This window comes from Protopterus annectens, chromosome 14.part0, assembly GCF_019279795.1.
Source record: "Protopterus annectens isolate FY-2018-M chromosome 14.part0, PAN1.0, whole genome shotgun sequence".
NCBI classification, from domain to species: Eukaryota; Metazoa; Chordata; order Ceratodontiformes; family Protopteridae; genus Protopterus; species Protopterus annectens.
The window spans coordinates 1,055,440,126-1,055,467,649 of NC_056748.1; the positions used below are offsets into that span (position 1 = coordinate 1,055,440,126).

At 38.3% G+C, this 27,524-nt stretch overlaps 1 protein-coding gene across 1 annotated transcript in view; it reads right to left on the reverse strand.

The window, feature by feature from the left end:
- The window catches only part of LOC122789423, a 296,247-nt gene that overhangs the window by 214,449 nt on the left and 54,274 nt on the right, over positions 1-27,524 (reverse strand). Inside the window, exon 2 of the mRNA XM_044056874.1 lies at positions 24,253-24,320. Coding sequence (XP_043912809.1) covers positions 24,253-24,320 — 68 coding nt within the window. The remainder of the gene's footprint in view (positions 1-24,252; positions 24,321-27,524) is intronic.

The window sequence follows — 27,524 nt, forward strand, 5'->3', positions numbered from 1 at the left end:
AGGTACCAGAAGAAGTGCAATAAAGAAAGTGCAGCTTAAATTCGCTTGCTTCCTGATTCAGCTTTTGGTGAGTTTATGGTCCTTTTTAGATTTGGTGTTTTGTGTTAAAATGCATACTACAAATTTCAAGATGATATTATATCTCCTTTTATTGTTGCAGGTCCAGTGAGATGGTTTGTGGTGCCACAGTATTTTTTTCAAACATCATTTTTAAATTTTCACATATGACAAAGGCAATCTTACAATGATATAAATGAAAAATATACAAAATTATACCACTTTAGTTGAAAACAGTTTACATCATATACAACATTGAAACAACTGTAGTTGCAAACATTCTGCATCACTTAAACCATCCAGTCATTGTCAGTTAAGAATTATATGGCTCATTCAAATCCTGCCTCTTAAACCTCGTTCCTGCTCTGCATATATTGTTCCCACACTTGCCATTTGTCCTATGTAGTTTGCTCCTTCCCTTTTCTAAAGATCCCATTTCCAGTTGTTTTATCTCTGCTACTATATTCACTACTTGTAAAGTTGGTTTAGACTTTGATTTCCATTTTCTAGTAACTGCATTTTTGGCAGCCACCATAATTAGACTCAGCAAGGCTTTACTATGTCTAGGCAATTCCGATTCTACAGCATAACTAAAAAAAAAATCATCTCCCCAGTCAGTCCAATCTGCTCACCCAGCATATCTGACAGAGCAGTCTGCAGGGAATCCCTAAAGTCTGGCAGCTCATTGCACTCCCAAAAATATGTTCCCAGCTAACTCTTTATTTGCCAGTCACACCTCCAGCATTTGCTATGCACCTGAGGAAAAATTCTTTGGAGTCTTCTTAAGGTATAAAAATACCTATGTAAACACTTCCAGGCAAAGATCCTAAATCTTCCAGACTTTGTTGCATATTTGGGAAATATACATGTATGCCCCCCCATTGTCTCTTTGTGAATTGCTTATCTAATCTCTCTTCCCAATCCTTTCTAAGCTCCGCTGATTGATTCTTATAATCATCATGCAATATTTTATATACTCTACTAATTATTCCTTTTTAATGGCAGCTTCTGTTCTAGATTCTATTTAAAGCTCTACCAGTGCTGGTGTTTCATTTAGGAGCCCCCTATTTCTTTCTCTTTGCTTATACTGTGATATCAATCCTTGACAGGGAAGGCAATCTCTAACCTGCAGTCCCAATAAATTCTTGGCCTCTTCCCATTCTATTACCTTTCCCTTTCTAGTTATTTGCTCCCAATACCTTGGCTACTTTCAAGTTTTCTCCAATAAATTCCAGCCCCCTCTTGCATATTATCTGTATCCCTGACCAGAGTCATTCCTATAAGCAAAATCTATTTTAATTTAATTTAAATAAATAAAATAAATAAAAAACTATTTTCTCCATTCTTGTGCTGGTTTAAGAGTCGGCATCCAAAATCCCAATCTCTCCTTATTTCTTGAGCTTCCTCCCTGTGTCAGCATCATTCCTTTCCTCTTTGAATTATAGTGTTCGATTGTGCTAGGTATAAGAGGATTAACTGTGTTGCTCTAAAATACCCCCTCAAATTAGGTAATCCTAGTCCACCTTGTTCTATTGGTAGAATCAGCTTATCCCACTTGACCCTTGCTGTCTTCCCTTCCCGGATAAAATCCTTCATCTCTTTTTTAATTGCTATCTACAACCTCTCCTCCGGTTGATAAAAGTATGCCTGACCTGTGTATAAGACTTTTTTTTTGTGTCTTTCAGCTTATCCCGGTTAGGGGTCACCACAGCAGAATTCCGGTCCGCTAATGTTTGGTAGTGGATTTTTAAATGCTGAGTTACCAGCCCTGAAGCACAACCTTCAACGAAGGCACACCCTTTCACGCATGCCTCCACACAGAAGACGCTCTAGCTGAGAATCGAACAGGACAACGTCTTGCTGTGAGGCGACAACGCTACTGCAGCACCACTACCGCGCTCTGTGTATAAGACTAAAGGGACTAAAACATTTTAATGGCTTGTATTTTAGTATACATAGCCATATAACAAAACTTCCAGTTTCTGAATTTTTGTATTATCTTCTGTTTCGTCTCTTCCCACATATCATTAGCTGCCATCACAGAGTAATTTTTAATCCATACTCCTAAATACTTCTGTAGATCAGAGTGTAACATGTGTGCTATGTCTTTAAGGAGCATGCAAGGCTATGCGTGCAAGTATAAATTCCAGACACATGCAATCCCTAGTGTCATTTTGTAGAAGCAGCCAGTGAGTGAGCATGTATGATCATGGTAGTTAGGTTGTATATATGTCATAGTCAGTAAGCCTTTACAGTGATGTGTTTCTACAGAATAAAGTTGCATAACCAGAACCCATAAAGACTTGTTTATTCATGTATCAACACAAAAGCAACAACTTAATTCTATCATTTCTCCATAAATATGGATATCAATGGACCAATTCATGCGTGGGTATATAATTTACTGCTATTGCCTTTGTTTTGCTTCATTCATTTTGTATCCTGAGAAGATTTGAAACTGTCTTAAAATGTTCCACAACACTGTAATGTCCTTTTCTGGTTTTGTCATGCATAAAATAATATTTTCTGCAAACAGAGCCAGCTTTGCCTGACTACCATACCAATTATATCCTTGAATTTCTGAGTCCCTTATTTTCTTTGCCAATGGTTCTAAATATAATGCAAACAACAAAAGGGAAAGTGGACAACCTTGCCTGGTTCCTCTACTCAAGCAGAAATCATCAGAGAGGACCCCACCCACTTTAATTTGCTCCTCCAATCCCTCATATATTCTTCTAATCAACCTTATTATTGTATCAGGCAAAGCAAATGCTTCCCTTGCCTTGCTCAAGAAATCCCAGTCTACTCTGTTAAATGCTTTCTCTGCATCAAGACCCACCAATAAAAGTGGTACTTTCTTACATTCTGCTTCCTTCTGGATCATCAATGTTCTGTTAATATTGTCAAATGTTTGCTTCCCCTCCACAAAACCACACTGATCCATATCTGTCAGTTTTGGTATCACTTCTTTTGCCATTCTTTTAGTCATTATAGCATAAATACTTTATAATTATGGTTTAGTATTGAAATGGGCCTGTATGATCCAATGGATCTGTATCTTTTTTAAGTATTACCGATACCACCGCTTTCTTCCAGGATGCTTGTACTTCTCCTCCTCTTAAAATAATGTTAAACAAAACCTTTCAGATCTTTATCAGTTTTTTCCCTCATAACTTCCAAACTTCCACAGGAATACCATCTATTCCTGGGGTCTTTCCTGTAGATTGGTTATACATAGCCATTTTTATCTCATCCCTTCCTATCCTAACTGTTAGTAATTGAGCCTCATCTACATACCTCTGTCCATATTTAATTCTTCCATAAACATTTCCATTTGTAGCTTTTGTTGATTTTCATATTTCTCTGCTTTATACACATTTTCATAAAATTTCTGAAATATTTCTAATACTTCTACAGGGTATCTTGTTATCTTCCTTGTTATAGGCTCCCTTTCTGTTGCCTGAGTTGTTGTGCTAAAAGTTTTTGTGCTCTAGAATTATTATAAAAAAACAGTAGTCTAACAGCAATCTTTCCAAACTCATGCATATTATTGAGGTAATCCCTTATTTTATGTTTAGCATTCTGCAGTTGCTCCTTTTCTTCTAAGAAATTCTCCCTATTTTTCAATACTTTAACATTTGTCAGTCACTCTAAATAATTATTGTTACTGTTTAACCATGTCTCCCGTTCTTTTATTTCCAACCTAGTTTTAAACTCCACTTTTAATTTTATCCTACTCCTTAGCTATGTTTTCAGAAGATAATTCTATCTTCTCTAGTAGATTCTGAATTGATTCCGCAGCCCGTTCCTTGAATTCCTCTCTTTTCAGCTGATAGGTGGGAAAGCACCAGTGTCTCATTTTTACTTCACTACTTTGCATTTTTATTTTAGTTATTATTGGTGCATGATCTTAAATAGTTATTTGGTGCATTTTCAAGACCTTCAATTAAATGCACATGTTCCTGTGACATATGAAATCTATCTAGCCTAGCCCTGTTTTGTATCTAGATGAGTAATATGTAAATTCACTCTGAACTCCTAGTACTGAATTCACATCTTCCATGCCAAACATTTTCATAAATTTCTTCAAAATTGTAGTGGTGGCTCAGCCCCCCCCCCCAGCAAGAACGAAAAAGAAAAAAAGATCATTTTTAAAAAATAAAATATTTATTTCTATTTGTATACAGTATACTATTGTATATTGCTGGCTGGCTGCTTAGCTGTGAGTCCGACTGACTTGCTGAAGTCACAGAACTCGAACTGCACATGCGTGAGTTCTGGGTTTTAAAAAAAGAAACTAGTATCTGTAAATCTGGACTGCTGTAAAAGCAGTCCAGATTAAGGAGAGAAGGCATCAATGTGATGCCCAGAAGTCTATGTGGTTTGTAACTGCATAGAAGTGGAAGGGGCCTGGACTGCCATGTCCGCAGTTATGTATGTGACATGGATGGGCTGGATGGTTACTGAACAGTTCTCGCTCTCTTCCCGCACTTTGCGTGCTGGGAAAAAGAAAGCAAGAAACAGTCAGTAATGCTATTTGGTTTAAATTACGGAGGTCATCATAACTTCATTCAATCTGACAGTGATTAAGCACTAAGAGAGAGAGCTGACTAACGTATTTAAAAAAAAAAATGTTTTTTACTCTCTTAGTCTCTTCACAGTATGTATGAATTATTTAATTCAAATCACATTTTGAAATGCATAAAAGAAGAACTAAAAAGAAGTAATACTGCACCAATTTTATGATGCTTGCTTATCTTAATAACTCAATTTAAATTAAAAGTCACATTGTGAAAGGGGTACGGATGTACTGCCTATCTATTCTACTAAGGTAAAGTCAAGTTAGGCACAGGATAGAAAAATTGCCTAACAATACACATCACTGGTTTGATCTTGTGTAAGTTGACTGATTTTGACATAAATGGGTGTAATGCTGGTGGCCCTAGAAAGGTTAGATGTGCTTATTGCTTAACTTTGTTAGTATACAGCATGTTAGCAAATATGTAATCGGGAATAGTTGCTGTGCAGTCATTAGTTGTATTCTAAAGTAATTACAGAAAGTTGGAAAAACGTGTTATTTTCTTTAAAACAACATGTGTGTGTGGTATCTTCTACCTCTTTTTAAACCATGTTTGATGCAGACCCAGTGAGATCTTCAGTGTATTTGAAGTGTCACCAGCTGCTGGAGCCTCAACCAAGCCTTCAGTGTCCTATGTGTGCCCCAAATACAGCAGTAGTTTATGAATGGAATTGATATTGCAGTTAAAGTAAATGCTTATTACTGTGAAGAGTTAGTACAGAAGGTAAAGCTAGGCAGTCAGCTGCATTCTTACGGCAAAATGTTCTAATGGCTAACAGACTAGAAGTGTCTATCTCCCAGGATAGTTACAAAAATTTATATATATATATATATAGTAACTTGGTTTGCAAACTCTTTGTATTTTTTCTGCAAACTGGACATTAAAAGTGGTGCAGTAGTTCATGTTGTTTCTCTGTACTTGTTTCTCCTGCTTGACTCTTGGCTGGGATACTTTCTTCTTGCTGAGCTCTCTGATTTTTTTCCCACATCCCTGTTTCTACGTCTTTGTCTGTGTAAATATCTTATGGTGGACTGCATGCATGCATGCATCCATCCTGGTCTTGTTTTCTTTTGCATCCATTGCTTGCAATGATAGTCTCCATTTTCTTACAACTGTATGACCATGAAAAGGATAAGAAGGTACTAAAAAATGAAGGATAACATTAGCAGCAGGACTTATTCCAAGACATGCATCAGTGGGATTTTTGTGATAAAATTGTCTCCCAACTGAAAGATAACTATAACAGACTATATATATTCTTTTACTGTTAAAAGTTCCATTCATGGACTTTTGAGGGAGACACAGTGACAGTGATATGCTGTTTCTGGGCTCTGCTTCAGAAATTGTTGCCAGGTTGTAAGAAGTGTTTTTTGTCTTTATTTATTTGTATTTGTTGATCAGGGTAAAGCACTGATCTATGTGGATTTTTGTAAGACTAAGCCCTGGGAACACTGTCTGGTTAAGTGATTCGCTCAGTAGGCAAATGGAAGTTGGGGAGATCAAACCCTGGACCACAGGAAGCAGCTCATTATCGGCTCATATCCTTAATCCTCAAATGGGTAAATTATAGTTTCTGGTGTGTCATACTGGTTCTTGCTCTTTGGGATTTCTGAAAAAAATGCTACAAACCATCACACCCATCTAAAACACATGCCACGCTCATGGTCTAGTGTTCTGTCTCATGGTATAGTGTAGTGTTCTGTCTCATCATGTAGTGTTCTGTATGTTCAGTTTGAAAGGGTGGTGCTTTTTTTAAGACAAGTTACTAGTGCTTCAGGGTCAGTTAGTGTCCTGTATGCTGAATACCAGCAGGAAGGAGTGGAATGAAGTGATAAACAGTTAACTCTTTTATCCCAGGCAGAGAGTACCTAAGCCAGGTGAGCAGCACTGCTTGCAAGCCAAAGCCTGTGTGTGTATGTGGGGGAAAGGGGGTTTGGGGTGACTGACTCTTGCTGGCCACAGACGGGTCTATATTATATTTGTGAAACCTCACTTAACGTGAATACAGAAACATCGACACATATTTAGCGAACCGCGAAAACACCGAACGTCCTGAAGCACAAAATTCAAAATGTTGAATCGGCATAGTTGGCCCTTCTCCAGTATAGTTCCTTAACATAAGTGTGCAATAGTTACGGACCTCATGGTTAGGGTGCGGGTTAAGGTAAGTGCATACATAGTAATATATGCAACCTTTACTTTAGGGTTAGAAGTACGGTTATGTTAAGTGTATGTATGTGGATTATTTATTTTGTTTGGGTAGGTAGTACATAGCAGGCGGTGGAGTTGGCCAACTATGCCGATTCGACATTTCAAATTTCGCGCTTCAGAACGTTCAGTGTTTTCGTGCTTCGCTAAATATGTTTTGACGTTTCCGTATTTGCGTAAGTGAGGTTTCGCGGTTATAATATAGACCCCCACAGACAACCTTAGTCCATAAAAAGTGTAGGCACTGAGCAAGCTGCAAGGGTGCACTGCATATGAGAGTTGACAGATGACAGGAGGATTAATAAAAGGTAAAAGGAACATTCTGTCAAACTCAAAATGCATAAATGCTATATGTCATGGTGTGGAGTGAAGCATAGGGTCTATACAAGGAAGACACAGCAGGTAAAGGTGACCTAGGTCTGAAACAAGAATAGGAGGGGAAAGAAAAATGAGATATGAAACTAAATACCTGGTTAAAAATTAGATCTTCGTTGGCCCTAGTTTTTTTTTTTTTTTTTTTAAAGTTTTCTAGCAAGTTTTATCCATGCATAACATTAGACAGCTGCTTAGGTTGATATAAATAATGACATTTTTGTAACTGTAGCTGATCTTTTATTTCAAACATTAAATTTATTTGCTCAGGCAAAAAAAAAAATACTATAGAGGGCCATAAAGAGGAGCAGCTTATTTTACACTGATATATTGGAATACTAGACCCCCCCCCAAGTAGAAGGTGATATTTCTGTACAGGATGAGTTCATTGATTAATAATTCAGTGATAACTGCAACAGCAATACCAATGTCAGTAAACATTTGTGGAACAAGGACCAATACTGAGATGACATGCTTTTCAACTGTCCAAATTTTTGGATCATGTCTTTGGTCTGCTTGTCATAAAATCTCTGGTTTTCTGGCAGATCGTTTATGAAGTACTGTTTGCAGCATACTGCAGAGGTAAGTCTTCAAACCAACCTGTATATACATGTAACAATGTGCTGTTTATAGCATTCAGCATGTGCCATAGTGACTGAACATTTATTTCATGTAAATTGGTAAGCATGGCCAGCATTATCCCACTGTACCATAGCTCCGCCACTTTCTAGTTGGCCCCAAACATTCATCTGCCTCCTGCAGCCCACCCTTTCATTTGAAATCACCAGCCGCCACAGCAAAAATTTACCCTCCCTTGTTATATTTTCCCTTTTAGGCCCCCCAGACACATCTTCACTGTTGCAAACCAAATGCCAGTCTCCATCTATAAGTAATATTCCTTGCTAAAAGCTGATTATTTCTCCCAGAATTTTTTTAAGCTCCATTATAGCAGTTTTAGGGGGGTGTAAATGCATGCCAGTGTAATCCTCTTCCCTAGCCAGTAGCCCCTTAGTACTATGTATCTTCCATTATCTTTTTTTCCCTCTTATATCACTATTGGAGCTCCTCTTGTGATTAATATAAGTCGTCTTCTTTTCTTTTTCCCTAGATATTCTGCTGAATAACCATCCTGAAAACCTTTCTTTATCAAATTCACATGTTCAGTTTTTTTCCAGGTATGTCTCCTGTAGCATAGCCATTTGCACTCTATATTTTTTAATATAGTTCACTACTTTTTTTTTTATATTTCTCTGTAAGACCATTCAGATTGAAAGGCATTACAGAAAGCATCATTTTCGTATATAGTTATTATTACCACATTTTATATATAACTGCTCTTTTGCTAAATATCTAGTTCCAGCCTTTATGTTACATGTATATACTGTTTGGCAGGTTGATCTTTTATACAGTTGTTTCATGTCATATCCATATAGACTCATAGGTGTGTACTAGGCTAATGGCCCTGGAGCCTTTACAAGCCTAGCCCATATGATTACCCTGGCATTGTGCCACCTGTCCTTAGTTCCTAGTACCTCTGCTGAGTGGAGCCACTGGAGTGATCCCTGGAGTGAATTTTCTATTTCTCATCCATTCATCAAGATTTCTCTTGAAGAGAGCCAGTGAGGTGCTCAGCTTGACATGTATTGGGAAGTCTATTCCATAGCATGGGCAGTCTCTGGGTTATGAACCTGTCCCTCCAGCATGTTCTGTTGATTGTGGTAATGAGGTTGAGGTCCCTGGAGCATGTTGTGCAGAGGGATTGGGATTTCTTTAGCTGTAGCATTTTTAACAGAGCTGGGTCAGACATAGACTATATGAGACAGAGAATAGTTGGAGTTTTTTGAGTCTGTCCATATGGGACAAGTGTTTAAGGCCTAGGATCCTCTTTGTGAGGTACTTTTGCAGCCCCTTCAGTTGTTGCAGGTGTCTAGTGAGGTACATGCCAAATGGGGCATTGTACTAGATAATTGGCCGAATGAGGGAAGAGTAGAGGGAGACGACCTCTTTCTTCCTGGATGAAAAACCCTTAGCAATGAGATGTGCCACATAGAAGGACTTTCTGACCACAGTGGCAATGTGGTGGTCAAAAGAGAGGTTGCTGTCAACCTGTGTTCCCAGATATCTTATAACTCCTTCTTTGTTCAGTGGACTACCATCAATGTGGTAATTGAAGAGAACCAGTTTTTTTTCCAAGGGGGATAATGACACATTTTTTGGCATTGAGCTTAAGGCCATGGTTCTGACACCAGTCGTTGGTCTCAGTGAGGCCGTTCTGTAGGATGTCAACATCACTTGGGGAGTTAATAATAGCTTCCAACTTGCAATCATCTGTGAACTTTGTCAGCCAGAGTACCTTCATGTTGGCCTGGTCTTCAGAGAAGTTGATACCAAACAGGAGAGGACCCAGGACCGAACCTTGTGTACTCGTGACTGGTCAGCAGTCTGACTTGGTGTCAGCTACTTTCACACTGTGGGTTCTATCTCTGAGCCAGTTTGCAACCCACCTAGTCATATAGGGGTTGATGCCCAGCTTAGTGAGTTTTTCTATGATTCCTGAGTGGAGAATGGTATCAACAGCCTTGGCCAGATCAAGGTAGGCTGCATGAACCACCTTGTCTTCATCCACAGCTCTGGTGACGGACTCAAAGAAGTCACCCAAGTTGAGCCGGCATGATCTACACTTCACAAAATCAAACTGTGTAGGATCCAGAGTTTGGAGATTCCCTATATCTTTGTTTATTAAGTCCATGATGATACGTTCCATAGCCTTGCATATCAGACTCATCAGGCTAATGGGGCAATAGTTCCCAGGGTCTGTAGTCGCTCCTTTGTGGAGAGGGATGACTGTAGCAGTACGCCATTCGGTAGGGACAAAGCCTAAGCTGAGGCTGTGATTGAAGAGGGCACACAGGTGAGGTGCCAGTTAATTCTGTAGTTCTTGTAGAACACAGCCAGGGATATTGTCAGGTCCCGTAGAAGCTATATTCTTGACCTTGGACAGTGCTGTTTTAACCTGTGCAGCAGTAATACTGGGTGCCTGGCAATCTACTTTGGGGGGGGAGCGGTAAAGTTGGCACTGAATCTGTCGGCCAGTATATTGGCAATATCTGTTGGCTCAGTATAAGAGGTACTATTGTACAGTAGCTCAGAGCAAATCTGGGTATTGCCGTAGAGATTCTTTACATAACTATAGAAGGCCTTGTGGTTGTCTTTACTATCTGCTGCAATTCTGTTTTCATAGCTAGCTTTAGAGGATTTGATGAAGGATCTCAATCTTTTGTTGAGGCTGATAAGGGAGTCTTTCCAGTCTTGGGAGTTCACCTTATTCTGCAACAGTTTCCTTCTTCTGTTGTAAAGTTTGTTTATGGCAGGGGACCACCAGATTGGCTTCCTTTTTTGGAGGAGAGTGTCTTGGTTCTATTGGGTGTGGCTAGATCCATGCATTTGTGTACGTGTTCATACAGTGCATTGGTATATGATTTGGCGATCATGCAACTATTCTCCATTTGCATGGATGTCATGAATTTAGCCACCTCTGTTTTTAGGAGCCCAAAGTTAGCTTTTGAGAAATTTTTCATGGTGGTTAGCTTTGGGGGTGGGGAATGGTGTGGATTTCCAAGGTGATTAGTTTGTGGCTGGATCTAACCAGGGAGGAGTTGACTACTGGTGTAGATCAATGGTCGTCCATGTTAGTAATGACCAGGTCAAGGATGTTGCTTCCTCTAGTGGGGATAAGAATGAGCTGGTCCAGGTCATTGAAATTAATGAATTCCGGGAAACATTGGGCGAGTGTACTGATACATGAGTAGTTTTCCCAGTTAATGGGAGGAGTAGTTGAAATCGCCTAATATGAGAGTGTTAGGTTGGACCCTAATATTCTCCAGGGTGCTTAGGAACATGGAGTGTGAGTCTTAGGACATGGTTGGGGACCTATAGCAGGCTACGACCTGAATTGTTGTCTTACCCAATGTTAGCTACACCTGAAGTATCTCAGATGCATTATGTCGGGCTACCAGTCTGGAGTTTTGTGCATCCATTATGACTCTGGAAACACCACCACCTTTGGAGCTTTGGTCCAAGTTCTGGGACCGAAAGGTATGGAATGAGTTATAGCCTGGTAGTGCAGGGGAGCTTTCTACTGCCTTGAACCAGGTCTCTGTTACAGCACAACTGTCGATGTTCTCCATTTTAAGGAGTGCTTTGAGTGAGTGGATTTTGAGATTTAGACTTCTACCATTGAGCAGGATGACCCTCAGATTGCATTTGTTTGTATCTGTTATGGTGGTAATTTGGTCTTTGGAACACCACCTAAAAAAGGCACTATAAGGGTGGCAAGAGCCTTGGCCAGTATCCGGAAGCCCAGGGGTTACAGATGCAGGCCATCTCTGGCAAAGCATCGAGATCTGTCAGTCATGTCATCCCAGGCAAACAGATACTGGATCCCCTTACAATAACACCAGAAACTTAGCCAATTGTTGAAATTAATCATTTTGTGCTTGTACTGTGGTATCATTCTGGGTGATGGTAGGATGCTGCTCTGGGCTAGGGTCATACCTGCCTGGGCTACATAATCCGAGAGCTCCTCCATGTCTCTTTTCATGTAGTCCAGGGAAGTACATCTCAGGTCATTCACACCCACATGTACAATGACAGAGTCATATTCATACCTGTTGTTGAGCGACCTAAGTGCATGTATTATGTGGCGGATCCTGGTGCCTGATAGGCAGCTGACTGTTACTTTCTCTTTATTCAACCTAGTGAGTGGGACATCAGTGTGCCTCACTATCGAGTCATCTATGACTAGTGTGTTGGGCATGCTGTTTTGCCTTAGGGGCTTTGGTTGAGTGGCACACTGTTTAGGAGTTATGTGTCTCATGATTAGTATTGTGTTGTGGTGGTCCAGTGCATTTCTGCCTTGGAGGTCTCTGCTGTTTGGGTAGATTTTTATTGAGAGCCTCCACAAAGGTGGGTGTGTGGTTTGTATTTTTATGTGAAGGCAGTGCTGGTGTGTTATCTGGAGGGCTATGTGTTCCATGTGGTGTGGTGCAAGTATTGACCTTCTCCTCTTGACCAGCTATTCTGGTCTTGGCTGGTCAGTGCGTGGCTTCCAATTGGGATATATAAGTGCATCGCTCACAAGTCTGAGTGTTGGGAGATAAGAGGAGACTGTTGCCAGTGTACATGAGGCAGTTGTTATATTGCCTCAGGATGCCCGAGTTCACCAGGTTAATAGGAGAAATCACAGGGAACTGACCTTTAGACATGCTTGGAGGGGTGGGCATTAATAATAAGTACTGGAGCTGTTTCCTTGTAGAGCATTTAGTGCTGATAGCACTTTTGTGTGCTACAATAATTGCTACAACACAGAAAGGCTTGGAGGACTCAGAAGCTTATAAATAGTCCTGGATACAGCAAATCTGTACCTGGACTAGACCAGTTACAGGAAATGTGGGAAACAAGCACCTATGTCACATCTTACATAGTTATTTTTTTTTGAAAGCCCTTAAACGGACCCCCCCCAAAAAAAAAAAACCTAAAACCTATTAACTTAACAATAACACACAAACGTATGTACATCTTCAAATATTGAAGTTTTTGCTTCCTAATAAGAACATAAGTTCTGAGCTGATAGCTACACAGACAGGCTAAAGTTAACCAAAAAGAAAGGTTTGTCATGCTAAGACACATGGTACAGCCTGTGCTATTAGTAAATGCTATTTCATTTTGTATATCTGTATAACTCTCCCAGTTGAGAAAACACTTGAATGCTTTCAGTAAACACTATCTTAAAGCCATTTCTCTTTATCAAACTATATTCTAGTGACATGCAAACCAGACACAAAACTGTGAGAATAAAAGTAGGCCTAGCATGGAACCTCTGAGGTTAGTATGGCAGCTTCTGTTTTAAATTTTGGTCCATTTACTATGTAGTTTTCAAGCCAAATGTTTTCCTCATTGGAAAATCCATAGTCTGTTAGATTCTGCATTAAAATAATGTAGTCCACTGCCTCAAATGCACATTTTGTGTCAAGGAAAACAGGACCATTTAGTAGTCTGTTGCATTATTCTTGTATATACAATTAGTGAAACAGAATAAAGCAGCAATTTTATTGAACCTAGGACAAAACCAATGCTGCCTATCTGCCAAGATATCATATTTACTGACATTGCCCCAAATTTGGTTGCAGATTATGTTTTCAAAAACTTCTGCAGTTGGGCAAAGGTTGGCACTGCAGTTGGTCTAAAGTGTGAAACATATGATGTGGTAGAACCCAGAAGGACAAAAAGGATTATTTTTGAAGCTATTAAGGATTAGAGTGACACAGAGGTTGTAAAGAAAGGCAAACAGTTGACATAGTATTTGACTTCCTGGTATGAAAGTATAATATGAAGGTCATTCTTGGTTAATAGTTCAGAGACATCCTGTTTGGTGATCTTTTAAAGGACAAAAGGATACTAAATGTATTTGTGCAGCAAGAAAGAGGGTGAAACTTGTGACACATTAGAAAATAGGAGGAGGAGGAGAAACCATTTTATTGAAGTTGAGGATCTCATTGGTGAGAAGTTTAGTAACTACCTTATTCATAAATAATTTCTTTGTCACAATGGTTTCTACTACTTTCCAAAAATGCTTTGAATGTCCCACTTTGGGTTGTTGCATGTTTCTCATGTATTTTGCCTGTGATATGTTAGCATATACTCTAGTCTCCTTTCTAAGATTCTGGAATAGGGTATATTGTTCATGACTGCATGTCTCAGTGTTCCATGATTTGTATGCATTATTCCTTGCATTTGATTGTGTTTCTGAGCTCATTGTTAAGGTAGGACTTATCTTTACTCCTGACTTTTTGAGTGGGTAGAGTTTTTCCTGGATAGGGCTGTTGCACATTGTAAAAGGCTGGGCAGGCCGAGGTCTGTTCAGGTAGGGATATCAGCTCAATCTATATCTATTACCTGTAGCTTTATAGTAAGAGCTTGTTTAGACCTGTTTGTGACACTTGCCCTTTTGATCATCACTTCACATGACATCAGTCAGTCAAGACCATTATCACCGGGGTTCCCCAAGGTTTGCTACTAGGTCTGTTATTGTTCTCTTTGTACATAAATAATTTATCCATCCTAAACAATACCATTGCCAGGTATGCTAATGACATGGTTCTTACTTGTGCCCATAACTTCACACTCTTGCTGGCTCTCTATTACCGAACAATTTTGTTTCTATCTTGCATTGACTTTCACACAACAAACTGTAATGATTTTGGTACTCCTAAGAGACTTAACAATTGACTGCACTCTTCCAATTATTAAATAATAGTGGTACCTAGGAATTATTGAAGATTAATCTATCTCTTTCAGTAACCACCTTGAACATGCTACCAGTAAGGCTCTTCATGCATCGTTAGCATATACTATCTCTCACCTGCTTAGTACTGAATCTGGAGCTACAGCTACTAATATATTATTTCTTGAAATGGGAAATGCATTAACAGTTATTGTTCACTTCCAGGACACAAGATTACAGTGCTCCAAATCACAGGAAACAAAGTGGTGTTGTCCATCAGCCTCTCAACGTTCACTGAACAGCTCTGCATTATCATTCAGAAAGAAAACTGGTTACCTAGTTCGACCGGAATTAGCTTCTTCTTTCTTCTTTAAGATCCTTAAAACTAACTTTTGTCTTCCCCTTGCTAATAAAGTGAAAGTAAATTATTCCTTGTACACCTTCAGAAAGAATAAAACCAGCAAACTGATCAGACCTTTCTTACCTTTGGCTATTTTTGAGAAATCCTACAAGCCTGCTCCCACCACTTAGTTATAAACTGACTCACAGTTTACAAATCAAGAAAAAAACTGAAACTATACCATACTTAGGAAAATATATATCTGTTTTAGAGACCATAGTAAGGACCACATATGATGCTTTATTCCATTTAAGTTCAAGTTTTAAGTCAGAAACCTCTTGTTTATAGTCTACATTGTGGAAATGGTATATGCTGGAAGTCTTCAGCCATTATGGCTTTTCCTTATGTTATGTAAATTTGTATATTTTGTATATCTCGTTCATATAAGTATTCTATATATGTATGTACTATATTTCAATTTACTGACTTTATGTACTGTAATTGAGTTTACTGTCTTTATCCCTGTTTGATTTGCATTTCTCAGTTTTGATATGATTGATAATTAATGGTGCACATGGGGTGGCCGCAGTGGTGCAGCAGTTAGCGTTGCCGCCTCACAGCAAGAGGTTCTCCGGTTCAATCCTCAGCTAGGGTGCCTTCTTTGCGGAGTCTGCATGTCCTCCCTGTGGTCGCGTGGGTTTCCTCCGGGTACTCCGCTTTCCTCCTACATCTCAAAGACATGCTGTAGGTGGATTGGACACTCTAAAATTGGCCCTAGGTGTGAGTGTGTGCGTGTGTGTGCCTTCTGTGGAAGGTTGGGTGCCGGGCTGGCAACTCGACACTGTAAAACTCCATTGCTAATCATGAGTGGACAGGTGATCTGCTGTGGTGACCCCTAACTGGGAAATCCGAAAGAAGAAGACTATTAATGGTGCACTTTCCTAATTAACTGCTGTTGTCTTTGCTAAATGGCTGGGGTAGTACCTGAAAAGGGCCAAGCACCAGAACATATGCCCATTTAACAAAGTAGGTAGATAGATAGGTAGATTGGTAGATTAACAGATCGATGAATCTTTTGGCAAGAGTTTTATTTTATGTTCTTTTTATAAAGTAAAGTTACAAATATGAATAAGACCATGACAAAAATTAAGAGATGTTTGTCATTTAGTAAAGCATCCTCATGATATTGATAATCTTAAACAATATGCCATTGACAATTTTGGATTACAAGACTGTAGTATCTGTAATATTATATAGCTTTGCAATCCTTTTCTTGCTTCTCTAAATCCAAAATTTGAAGCTGAAACTTGATATTTATCTTTAAAAAGGTCAAAAAGTGTTTTTTTTTAACCCTTCAGTGTTTAACCTGGGCAATTCCTTAAGAATTTATATTTAGTTTCAGGGAAACTCTCTTATAGAAGGAACATGTGAGATACTATCCACTTCATCCACATCCATTCAATTTATAATATTTTTGTCTCAAAATATTACATTCTTAGGTAAAAAAAATTCTAGATCAAATTCCTCATGAATAATGCAGCTTCTACAGTTTTTTAAAAGTGGATCATTATTAAAAAAAAAACATGTTTATGCATCTTTGGAGCAAAATAAGTTTTCACAAAGTAGCTGAAAATCTCTGTCATTTGTTGAATGTGAAAAAAATATATAAGAAAAAAATCTTTACAGATGTATGCTAGAGTAAAGGGAAAAAGCTTTAAATATATATTTAGATTTGTAGACCAACCACAGTAATTTAGCCCAAATATTTAATTTCAGAATTTCTTCACGGCAGAAATAAAATTTATTTTTATATTGCAACACTTTGTTTTCTCGAGATCAGAAATATTACTTAAGTAAAAACAATTTATGTAACCTATTTAGTGACCTCTCTGCAGCACGTAAACAAAAAAAAAGTTACTACTATTTCTGTTTGTGACCCAGGTTTTATAACTGTTGCCCCTTTTGAGATAATTTTAATCAAAAATGAAATATACATTTTTTTGTTTATCTTGATCTTTTATGCAGCAGTAGTATCACTCAGACCAGTAAATACTTATTACCTTTTTCATTTATTTGATTACAAACTGACCTGATGCGATTGGCATGCTAATATACTCTTCTTTTTCAGCTAAACTGTTTATTCCCACAATGTACTCTGTGTCCATAGGTGAACTCTCTCCATTAGGCTGCTTCGTCCATTCAGTTAGTGTGGAAGTATTCAGAATTACACACACACACACACACACACACACACACACACACACACACACACACACACACACACACACACACACACACACACTCTCTCTCTCTCTCTCTCTCTCTCTCTCTCTCTCTCTCTCTCTCTCTCTCTCTCTCTCTCGTGTGTAGTCCTGTAACCATGTTGTTTCAACCTCAGTGGTTTGGATCATGGTTGAAAGTGGTCCCATGACCAATGCACCTACCTGTTTTATAAAGTCAATAAACAAACAACACACTACTCATCCCCTTAATAAAAGATATTGACAATAGTACGTCCTCAGTTAAAATGTGCACTCTGACACTGAGTGAGCACTCTGTTCTTACATTCAGTGTAACCTCTCTGGAACAAGAACAGTAACCTATCGATTTTACCTTTAGGTAAATAACCCAAAGTAACACAGCAAAACTGAAAGCCCCCTGAAGTTAGCTAGAGTTGTCTTTTCTTCTCCCATCTAATGGTATTAAGGTTGTTGATAACTACTTGTTTCAAAGCCCTGTCCCTGTACTCGGTCTCCTTCAGACACCTAGACAGTCAGATATGCCTACAAGGCATCCTCTGATCCCACACTGATGGACTTTTTGCACTTCTGCACAATAAACGTCATCAGAAATACCCATTCTAAGGATCTAAACATTGACTATGACAAAAACAGGGCATACTGGATGGACAGGTATGTGTGCCAAAAATTACCCCTTCTCTGGAACAGGCATGTGAAGCAAAGCTCATCCCTAACCATATTCAAATGTAACTTAGATCAATGGGTGAGAAACTGCAAATTTTCTCCTGGTTTGGCACCTTTCTAAAGGCCTGGGGCAGGTTTTGAACTCTTGATGTGTACAAGCCTATAACATAATCATAAAATCCTTGGGGTTTTGACACATGTTCACAATAGTATGGCTAAACTTAAAATGGTTCTTGGGCTGATAGCCTAGTAACCACCTATGGATCTCTAAATCCATCCAGGAATTATATTTCACATCTATATCAACAGCAAAAATACAACTAAAACAAATGGGTACTCAAAGAACTGAAATTATTCCTAAAACCCAGACCACATTTTGCCCAAGTGGAAATGAAGTCCCATATACATGAAGGAAATTCTAAAAAATCTCCCCAAAAGCAGTTCATAATCAGAACACTTCTTTCTGACAATCCATTTGGTCTTCCCTGTTGTTCCTGTCTATAGACTTCAAGAAAGAGGTAAATTCACTAGTTGAAATATCCCTTAGAGACAAGCTTCACGTCTTATGAACCATCCAGACCTGTAATGTCCCTTCCTAGAAGAATGATTTTTTAACCAAAGTTTCCAAACTGACACCCTTTTCACATATGTGCTCTTCCAATGTCTGTTACTCCTCCCTCCCTTCTATTTTTGATCTGTCCTACCACATGAAGCTGGTACTACCATAATAAAATCTGCTACAGCCCAGATTTAGCAGACTCATTCTTACTGTGGTTCATCAAGCTTTGCAAAAATATAAATCTTATTCTTCAATTCATCTTTACCTTTTCTGTTTCCTGTAACATCTTCCTGAACATGTGGAAATGACCCTCACCAACCACTAGAAATTGCCCACCCCATATCAACTGCAAATTTTAAACTCAGTTTCTATTTTGCTTGCCGTAAAAATCCTTCAGAAATGTATCCACTACCATGTCTGTACTTACAATGAACAATTAGATTTTGTCCAGCATAGCTCCTGGTTCAAGAGATGCAAAGTAACCATCTTTTCGACCCTCAAAGATGACCTGCTGCTCAGTACTGATAACAACAACCTTACCAAAGCCTTTGACTTGGTAGACCATATATATTTTATACCCTTCTAGAGGTGCTCTCATCTGCAGGCTTCACTATAGATAACATGGCCTGGCTTACAAATTACCTACATAAGAGTCTTCTCTATTGAAACAGGCAACTCTTTATTCACCACACCCCCTCAAGGATGATATAAATATATAATTCTATGTTATGAGTTTGAGACATACTGCTACTAGGATGAATGTGTAATATGGCTTTGCATTGTGAATCAGTCTGAAATAAAGTTTCACAGTATTTACAATTTTCTCAACCATCTCTTTATTTATGTCAACATTGTGTGCTATCACATGTGTATGTACTACATCTTGTTAGAATTAAACTTGCTGGACACCACCAGATGTTGTGGCATAGTTTGATTAAGCTCTGACTGTGACCCAGATGACACAAAAGACACAGTGGGATTAAACCCTGACTGTGATCCAGACGAGACAAAAGGCATAGTGGGATTAAGCCCTGACTCTGACCCAGATGAAACAAAGGGCATAGTGGGATTAAACCCTGACTGTGACCCAGATGACACAAAAGGCATAATGGGATTAAGCCTTGACTGTGACCTGGATGACATAAAAAACAGTTAATTGCTCTGGCTTTGGAGGAGATAGGAAGGGGAAGGTGACAGCAGCTAATGACAGCTAACCAATTCTTGGAGGAAGTGGTGCGCTGGCTTGCTGTAATCCTGGCAGCCTAAAGGACACAAATATGCAACAGATGTGCCAAGAAATGTAAGTCATTCAGCCAAATCACAGTTACATAGTACGTTTCATGGGGCTTGTGTAGGAATGCAGAAATCAAAAGTGGAAGACATTGCAAGGCTCTCATAAATGTTAGTGTGCACATAAGTCTTGGGGGGTATTACCTAGGTGATATTTTCCTGTATTTAGCTCTCATTCAACAGAGAAATTAATTGAATGATTGGCTGCAGAGGGCAGTTAGTAGGTGATTACAAAATGTATTTTACACCAGAAGTTGTGTTTTCATCCCGTAGTAAATTATGGGTACTTTGAGTTGTTTCTTCCTTTTCTGGTTCACCAAGGAAAGTTTTACAGAGTCATTCCTTAGGCAATAAAACACAAACTCTAAACTTCCAATTTGCAGTGAACATTTGTCTAATTTTTCCGTCTTCTGAACAGAACATTCTTGAATATATCTTTTTTGTATTTATGATCCAATGAACCAGCAATGACTATGGCTACATTTCTTCGGAGTCTTCAATCATCCAACAATGGCCTCTGAAGTTTCAAAGAAACCTCTCAGAAAACATAAAGTTTTTCATTCAAGGAATTTAACTGTATCTCACTGTGAAATCACTAAAAATGTTGAAAACATACAGTGAACAATGTTCTTTCATGTGACAGATAAAAAGTGGTTATTTAATGTTATTAGCTTTAAAAAAGGAAGAGACAAGATTTGGGTTAAGAGTAAGACAAAAGAGCATCAGTAATAGAGTCACCCTGGAATATTCCCCTTTGAATTTTTATTCCTGGGTTAATAATTTGTCTTTTATCATTGCTTAGCTACAGCGTGGTCTACCATTGTTTCATGGTCACTTTTATGTCATTGATCAGTGTATACATTTTTAAGCACTTTTTTTTATCCATGAATACAGGATACTGTCAAGTGCTTTTTTGCAGTCTTCATGCTGTACTTAAATTCTTCCCCTTTTTACAGTTTTCCATTATGACTTTATTTAACAACAACAGAATATTGTTGTTATATTGTGCAGCTAAATTAATAACATTGTTGTTATATTGTGCAGCTAAATTAATAACAGATAAAGTTCTACCACAAGAACATAGGGTAGTGAGGGAAAGGAAGGGGAGAAATCTTTACTTCTGTTATATTGCATGGATCTCCATGGACAGTCCTAACTACTGTGTTCATTTGTTTTACCAGACTTCTAACTTTTTGGGTTTTAATGAAATTCTGCATTCTATTTCTTTCATTGATCTTAATATGTCTATCTATCTCTACGAAATCAAGCAACTCTTCTCTTAGCTTATTTTCTACTAAACTGAGGACACTTTTTTTGTTCTCCATTTCCTGTGGATATTCTATAGAAAGTTTCATAGCATGTTCCTGTGGCACATTCTCTTCAATTTCATCCTGTGTCATCCATTGCTCTGTCATATTGGAACTCACTGGCCTATCATTCCTCAACCTTGACTGCGTCAGAGTTGCCACAGTTTCCTGTTTCTTCCCTTGCTGTCCAGCTCCAACTGAAAGTTTATACTGGTTTCGGTACTTACGTATTATCGCAACCAGATTTTTGCGATAATACGGCTTGCTTCCCGATCAGTAAATATGTCTGTTTATCTGGTTGAAATGGAAAACAATATGTTTTCTTTAACAAAACTACAAAAAAAAAAAAAAAAACCTACAAAACATACTGTTTCTTCGTGCTCTTTACTGGCAGCAAGTCACTTCTTGGCAAGCTGCCCAATGAATGTTCTTTGTCAGCCAATGCCGTCAAATGCTGTCGCTTTATGTCTTTTCGGGATCGGCTTTTGGTCAAGCCACAAAGAAACATAGTAGTTTGTTCAAAACTGTTTACATTCAGTGAGGTTGCACTGTGACTGTGATTCAGAGTAATTTCTCCATTTCACATACTTCTGCTGTGTTGTGTGCATACACAACAGGACTTGGAAATGTAGTATGACTGACATGGTGTCGGGAAACGGCATAGGTGCAAACAAACAGTCATTTTTCAAATACTACACTGTTCCTACCTCAACAAAGTGTTTTTTTTTAAAGATAACATTGCCTGTGTAATTCTGCATACATTTCTGGTTACATTCACACACGGGGAAGCAAGCGGTATTATCGCAAAAATCTGGTTGCGATAATATGTAAGTACCCTGGTTTCCTGTGGAAGTCTCCAAAATATATACATATGGTGACTGATCAGTTGCTTCCCATTCCACTGGTTTCTCCTTAATTTGTATGGCAATTACTCTATCCTGCTGTGGTGTTTTCGGAGTCAGATTTTCTACATTAAATCCTACGGTTTGCAGTAACTTCTCCTTTACTAATCTTCTTTTCCACTGTTCACCTCCATACAGCCAAATTACTGTTGAAAAAAGCTTTAGTAAAATGGGTCTAGCAAATTGAAACTATTTCACCTAAGCTAAGTAAAGAAGTCGATTTCTGTCAGACAAAACCTCCTAAAACACCTCAAAGGAGTATACCATTGCCACAGGAACAAAGGATAAGGTCTTTCCATTGTCTGCAAACTAAGTTTATGTACAAAATCTTAAATGAAATAGCTATTTGAACTCTATACTCAGTTGAATGTATCGCTTGCAAATAAAAATGTCCAAGGTGTGCCATAAAGTGCTATGACTTAGGACCGCTAAAGATTATGTTTAAAGGCATGAAAAGTGATTTTCCTTTCCAACAAAAAAGTGTTTGCATGCATCTTTATGCTTGCAAATACTTTTCTTGTGTGAAAAGAAAAGTGCATTTTAAAGTCTTAAAAAATATAAAGTTTTAAAAATTGCTTCCAAATGCAGAAGACTAAATATAGTAAGCCATGTTTATGGCATTAATATTCATAGGAGGGCAGGGATTGCTTACGCCATTTAGGGTTCTATCTCTAATACTGATATATTAGCATAGATAAGTAATTGTAAATTAGTGGTGTAATTGCCACACTGTTAAATGAACACGATCTTTAATTTTTACCTAAATATCCACTGGAATAATCTGGAATATCAGTTCAATGTCTTATTTGGAGGACAACATCTCAGAAGTACAGCACATAACTCGAACTCAAAAACAGGCAAAAACAAACTGGTAATTCCAAAAAATAGGGACTGAGACAAGCAAACGGCACACAACTAAAAAGTGCAGATCCTTAGTTTTATTAAGCACTTTTCATTTGATTCAATGTATAAACTTCTTCAGACTAATAAAACCACATACATGTGTTCTAGAAATACTACATCAATTAGTGACCCAATTATACAATAAGGTTCTAAAAGGAACAGATACACATTTAAAACCATTTTTCAAAACGCCGCTAAAGGTCCTCGTAGGTGGTAAGTATATCCACATTGTACAAACCATTGACATTAAAAATAGTAAAAAAATAAAAATAATGACCTGTAAAGATAATACTGACCTAAATAAAGACACAATAAATACTGGTACCTAAATTGAAATAATAGTACGTAAAGACTGTCATCTAGTAAGACTCTTTAACTTAAGTATACTGCTGATTGAACAGCCCTCATTCAAGCCAGGCACATTGTAAGCATTTAGTCTGATTTGCCAGACCAATTCAAGTTCTTCTAACTTTAGTGCAGTCGGACTTCCACGGGGACTCTGAAAAACTTGGCCAATCACCATAAATTTAAAACTATGATCAGGATGGGAAAGAATATGCTTAGCCAAAGCATTGTCAAGTTTATTTTTTCTTATGGTGTAAATGTGTTCATATAAATGATCTTGAAGACGTCTCTCCGTTTTTCCAATATAAAAGGCTAAGCAGGCCTGGCACTGAGCTAGGTAAACTACCATTCTCGAATTGCAATTCACTCTAAAATTTAAGGTGTCATGAATCTTGAATCTATTAGACTCAATGATATATTGACAATAATTACAGGATTGGCATTTATACATACCCATAATTTTACTACGTACAAGAGGACGTTGTTCAAAAAGGGCCTTTAGGTTTTTAGCTCTCTTATAAACAACAATAGGATGGTCACCTACCCTCTGAAACACACTGCTGTCACTCTTAAAAGTTTCCCAGTTCTTGCATAAAATCTGGAAACAGTCTCTACTGTTGAGATTGTATGTTGTGATAAAAGTGGCACCTTGTGTTTTAAGCTCAGGAGCGGGAATGCAATCAATTACCAGTTCAGAAAGTGTAACCTCTTCATCTTCATGCTGAATGTGCTCACTATCCAAAATTGGTTTATAAAACCGTCTCAAACGTTTATTCGAGACTTCCTCAATCAAGTCATCCACCATATCACCTGGGTAACCACGGTGAAGGAACATATTCCTCAGGTGTGCACATTCAGCATGAAAATCCTTATCAAGAGTAGTAATGCGAGCTGCCCTGACCAGCTGACCCTTTACTACTGCCCGCTTCTGATGGGATGGATGACAGCTGGAGAAATGTAAAAAAGAGTTGGAATATGTACTTTTTCTATGAATGCTGGCAATAAACTTATGGATAGAGTAGTCTTTAGTCAAAGAGATATCGAGATATGCTATGGTCTCTGTGTTGAGCACATAACTCATTCGGCATTATACAATGTCATTTACAGGGCTTAGATAACCTACTATAGTGTCTTGATGTAAAACCTCATGTTGCAGTGATGCTTAACAGTACTGGCACATTACCTGTAATGCTTTTTCAAGTTTATGTAGATCCTTCTGTGTACATTCATGTTCTGAAGTGTGTTTTTGTGCTGAAAAAAAAATATTATGTATTTATTTATTTTACTAGGTTAATGATTGAATCTCAATTTCCAATGTCAAGCATATGCCAGGTGAGTACAATCATAACAGTAAGAACAAGACATTGTAGGAGAAGTGCATAAATTATAAACTATTACAATATACAATAAAGTACAGACTTCACAATACAGAATTAATGTTATTACCCCCCCCAAAAAAAAAAAAATTGCACTGAACTTGTACATGGAGACCTTTTTTTTTGAGTTGAGGACTAAGGTCTTTCAGGGAGGTTAGAAATGACTCCCAGAGTTAAGGTGTCATTTTCTCAATCATACTAATATTCCATGGACTACATCCTTCACACATACTAAGATAAAGGAATGTTATTCTAATTGTATCGTTAATATACCAGTAAAACTTCTAAGATGCTTTTTACTGCACAACTGATTGACTTTAAATAATGTATATGCAGTTATCACTTCAGGATTAAATTTTCTTAAACTTTAGAGATAAAACATGCAACAGTAGTCACAAAATAATTACAGTCATTCAATACATCTGTGTAAAATCTCACAACAATACTGTTGAAATAATAACAAAAATAAATAGTTTCAGGGTGACTGTGTTTACAGATAATCCACAGATAATGCTAATTGCTTCAAATACATATTTTATACAATATGACATATAAAAAAGGACATTACTACTGAAAATATTAACTTAGATGGACAGTTGAGATACAAAGCTCATAAATTAAAACTAACATGTTAATTAAAGGCCAGAATGAAAGGTAAATATTAGACAGTCAAACAGACACTATACTAAGAAGCATACAAGGGAAGTATTTATCAAATAAATGGAGCTGCATCTTAAAGAATGACCAACTTTGGATCGGATACCTTTGTGCCTGTAAATAAGCCATATAAAAAAGCCACGTTAGTATCTAACATTGTCTGTTTAAAGTTATCCATGAAGGGAAGATTGTGAACTAAGGAAATAATCTACAGTACTATGCAGTGCTACACCTTAGAATAACCTGAAGAGATACCCAGTGAGGATTACTGATGCATGTGCACCTAAGCACCTGTAGAGTCCTGCAGTGAGGATTATTAATACAAGTACACCTAAGTACCTGAAGAGGCATGCAGTGAGGACTACAGATGCATATACTCCTAAGCACCTCAAGAGACATGCATTCAGGATTATTGAAGCATGCAAACCTTAAGTACCTGAAGAGACATTCCCAGGGACATTTGAATAATAACCTCCTATGGTCCTATGCTAGGCTTATAAGGGCCCCATGGCCATTAGCCTAGTAATGTCCTATGATCTTATGGCATAGAATGAGCATTGCTGCTACTCTTAAATACCTGAAGAGAAATGCAGTAAGGATTAATAATACATGTACACCTAAGTGCATAAAGAGACATGCAATAAGGATTACTGATACAAGAACATCCTGGTACCTGAAGAGAGATGCAGCAAGGATTACTGATCCACATGTACCTAAGTACCTATAGAGTCCTGCAGCGAGGATTAGTAATACATGTACATACATCTACTAAGTACCTGAAGAAGCATTCAGCAAGGTCTACAGATGCACATGCACCTAAGTATCTGTAGAGTCCTGCAGCAAGGAGTATTAATACAAGTACACCTAAGTACCTGAAGAGACATGCAGCAAGGATTACTGATGCACATGTACTTAAGTATCCAAAAAGACATGCAGTGAGAGTTATTGCTACATGTACATCTAAGTAAACTTTCTCTGAAATGGCTTTACTGTGGCTGAAGTGGCTGAGTTCACCTCCTGTTGCCTACTGCACCTACTACTGGTATTAAAAAAATACTTGCATTGAACTTGTACTCACAACAGTGGCTGATCAGTTGCTGAAACTACTTAACAAGTTATTACCAACCAGTTTATAACATTTAAGTTACATTCTTGCTGTGTTTTATTGTTAACATTAATGCAGCAGGAATCCATACCAGTTGTATTTGAAAGAAGACAATGTCTAAAAGGTTGGCAAACTAAAAGAGCAGAAGACAGAGACACACTTTTCAAGGCCACTGGCTATCTACCTGTAGTGCACAGTAGCGAGAAACTGTCTCACATGCTACTTGGATCCATTGCCATTTCTGACCTGGGTGAGATCCACAAGGTGATCCAAGATCTCTGAGAGTGGTGGTACAATGAAGGCAGTGTCCCACTGCTCACTGGAAATCCATTGTGCAGGGGTTCATTTCTTGGCATGTGCACAACTTTAGAAAAGGAGCTGCAGGTGAGTATCTTGTTGCAGCACAATACTTTTTTCCGATGATTTGGAGAATATAAAATGTGCAGAAATAAGTACCATGTTTATGGTACAGCAGGAAGCCAATGGAGAAATGGCTGTGTGTTTTTTTTACTCTATGAATGGTTTCAGGAGTGCTCGGCCTGTCTACTTAATCACCTCATATGATCAAAAGAGCACACCGTGCAACACAGACTGAATGCACTGGTCCTATTCATCACAGTGTAATACATCCTGACTGCACACTTGATTACAGCAGTGTATTGCAATGCAGACTGAGTGCATTGGTCCACATAAGCAGTGCAGTGCAGTGCAACATGAACTGCACTGGTCCTACTCAGCAGTGCACTTCCATACAGGCTGAGGACATTGATCATAATAAGCAAGGCAATTCCATGCAGACTGAGTATCCTGGTCCTAATTAGCAGTGAAGTGCAATACTAACTGGGTGCACTGGTCTTCATAAGCAGTGAAGTACAATATGGACTGAGTACACTGGGCCTAGTCAGCAGGGCACTGCAATACAGACTTAGTGCATTGGTCCTCATAAGCAGTGCAATGCAATAAGGAGTGAGTTTACTGGTCCTAATCAGCAGACCAGTGCAGCTCAGCACAATATGGATTGAGTGCACTGGTCCTAAACAGTAGTGCAGTACAATATGGTCTGAGTGCACTAATCCTAATCAGCAGTGCAGTGCAATATGGTTTGAATGTACTAATCCTAATCAGCAGTGCAGTGCAATATGGACTGAGTACACTCATCCTAATCAGCAGTGCACTGCAATACAGAGTGAGTGAGTGGTCCTAAACAGCAGTGCAGTGAAATACAGACTGAGTGCACTGGTCCTCATCAGCAGTGCAGTGCAATATGGACTGAGTGCACTGGTCCTAATCAGAAAAGCAGTTCCATTTTATTTAGAA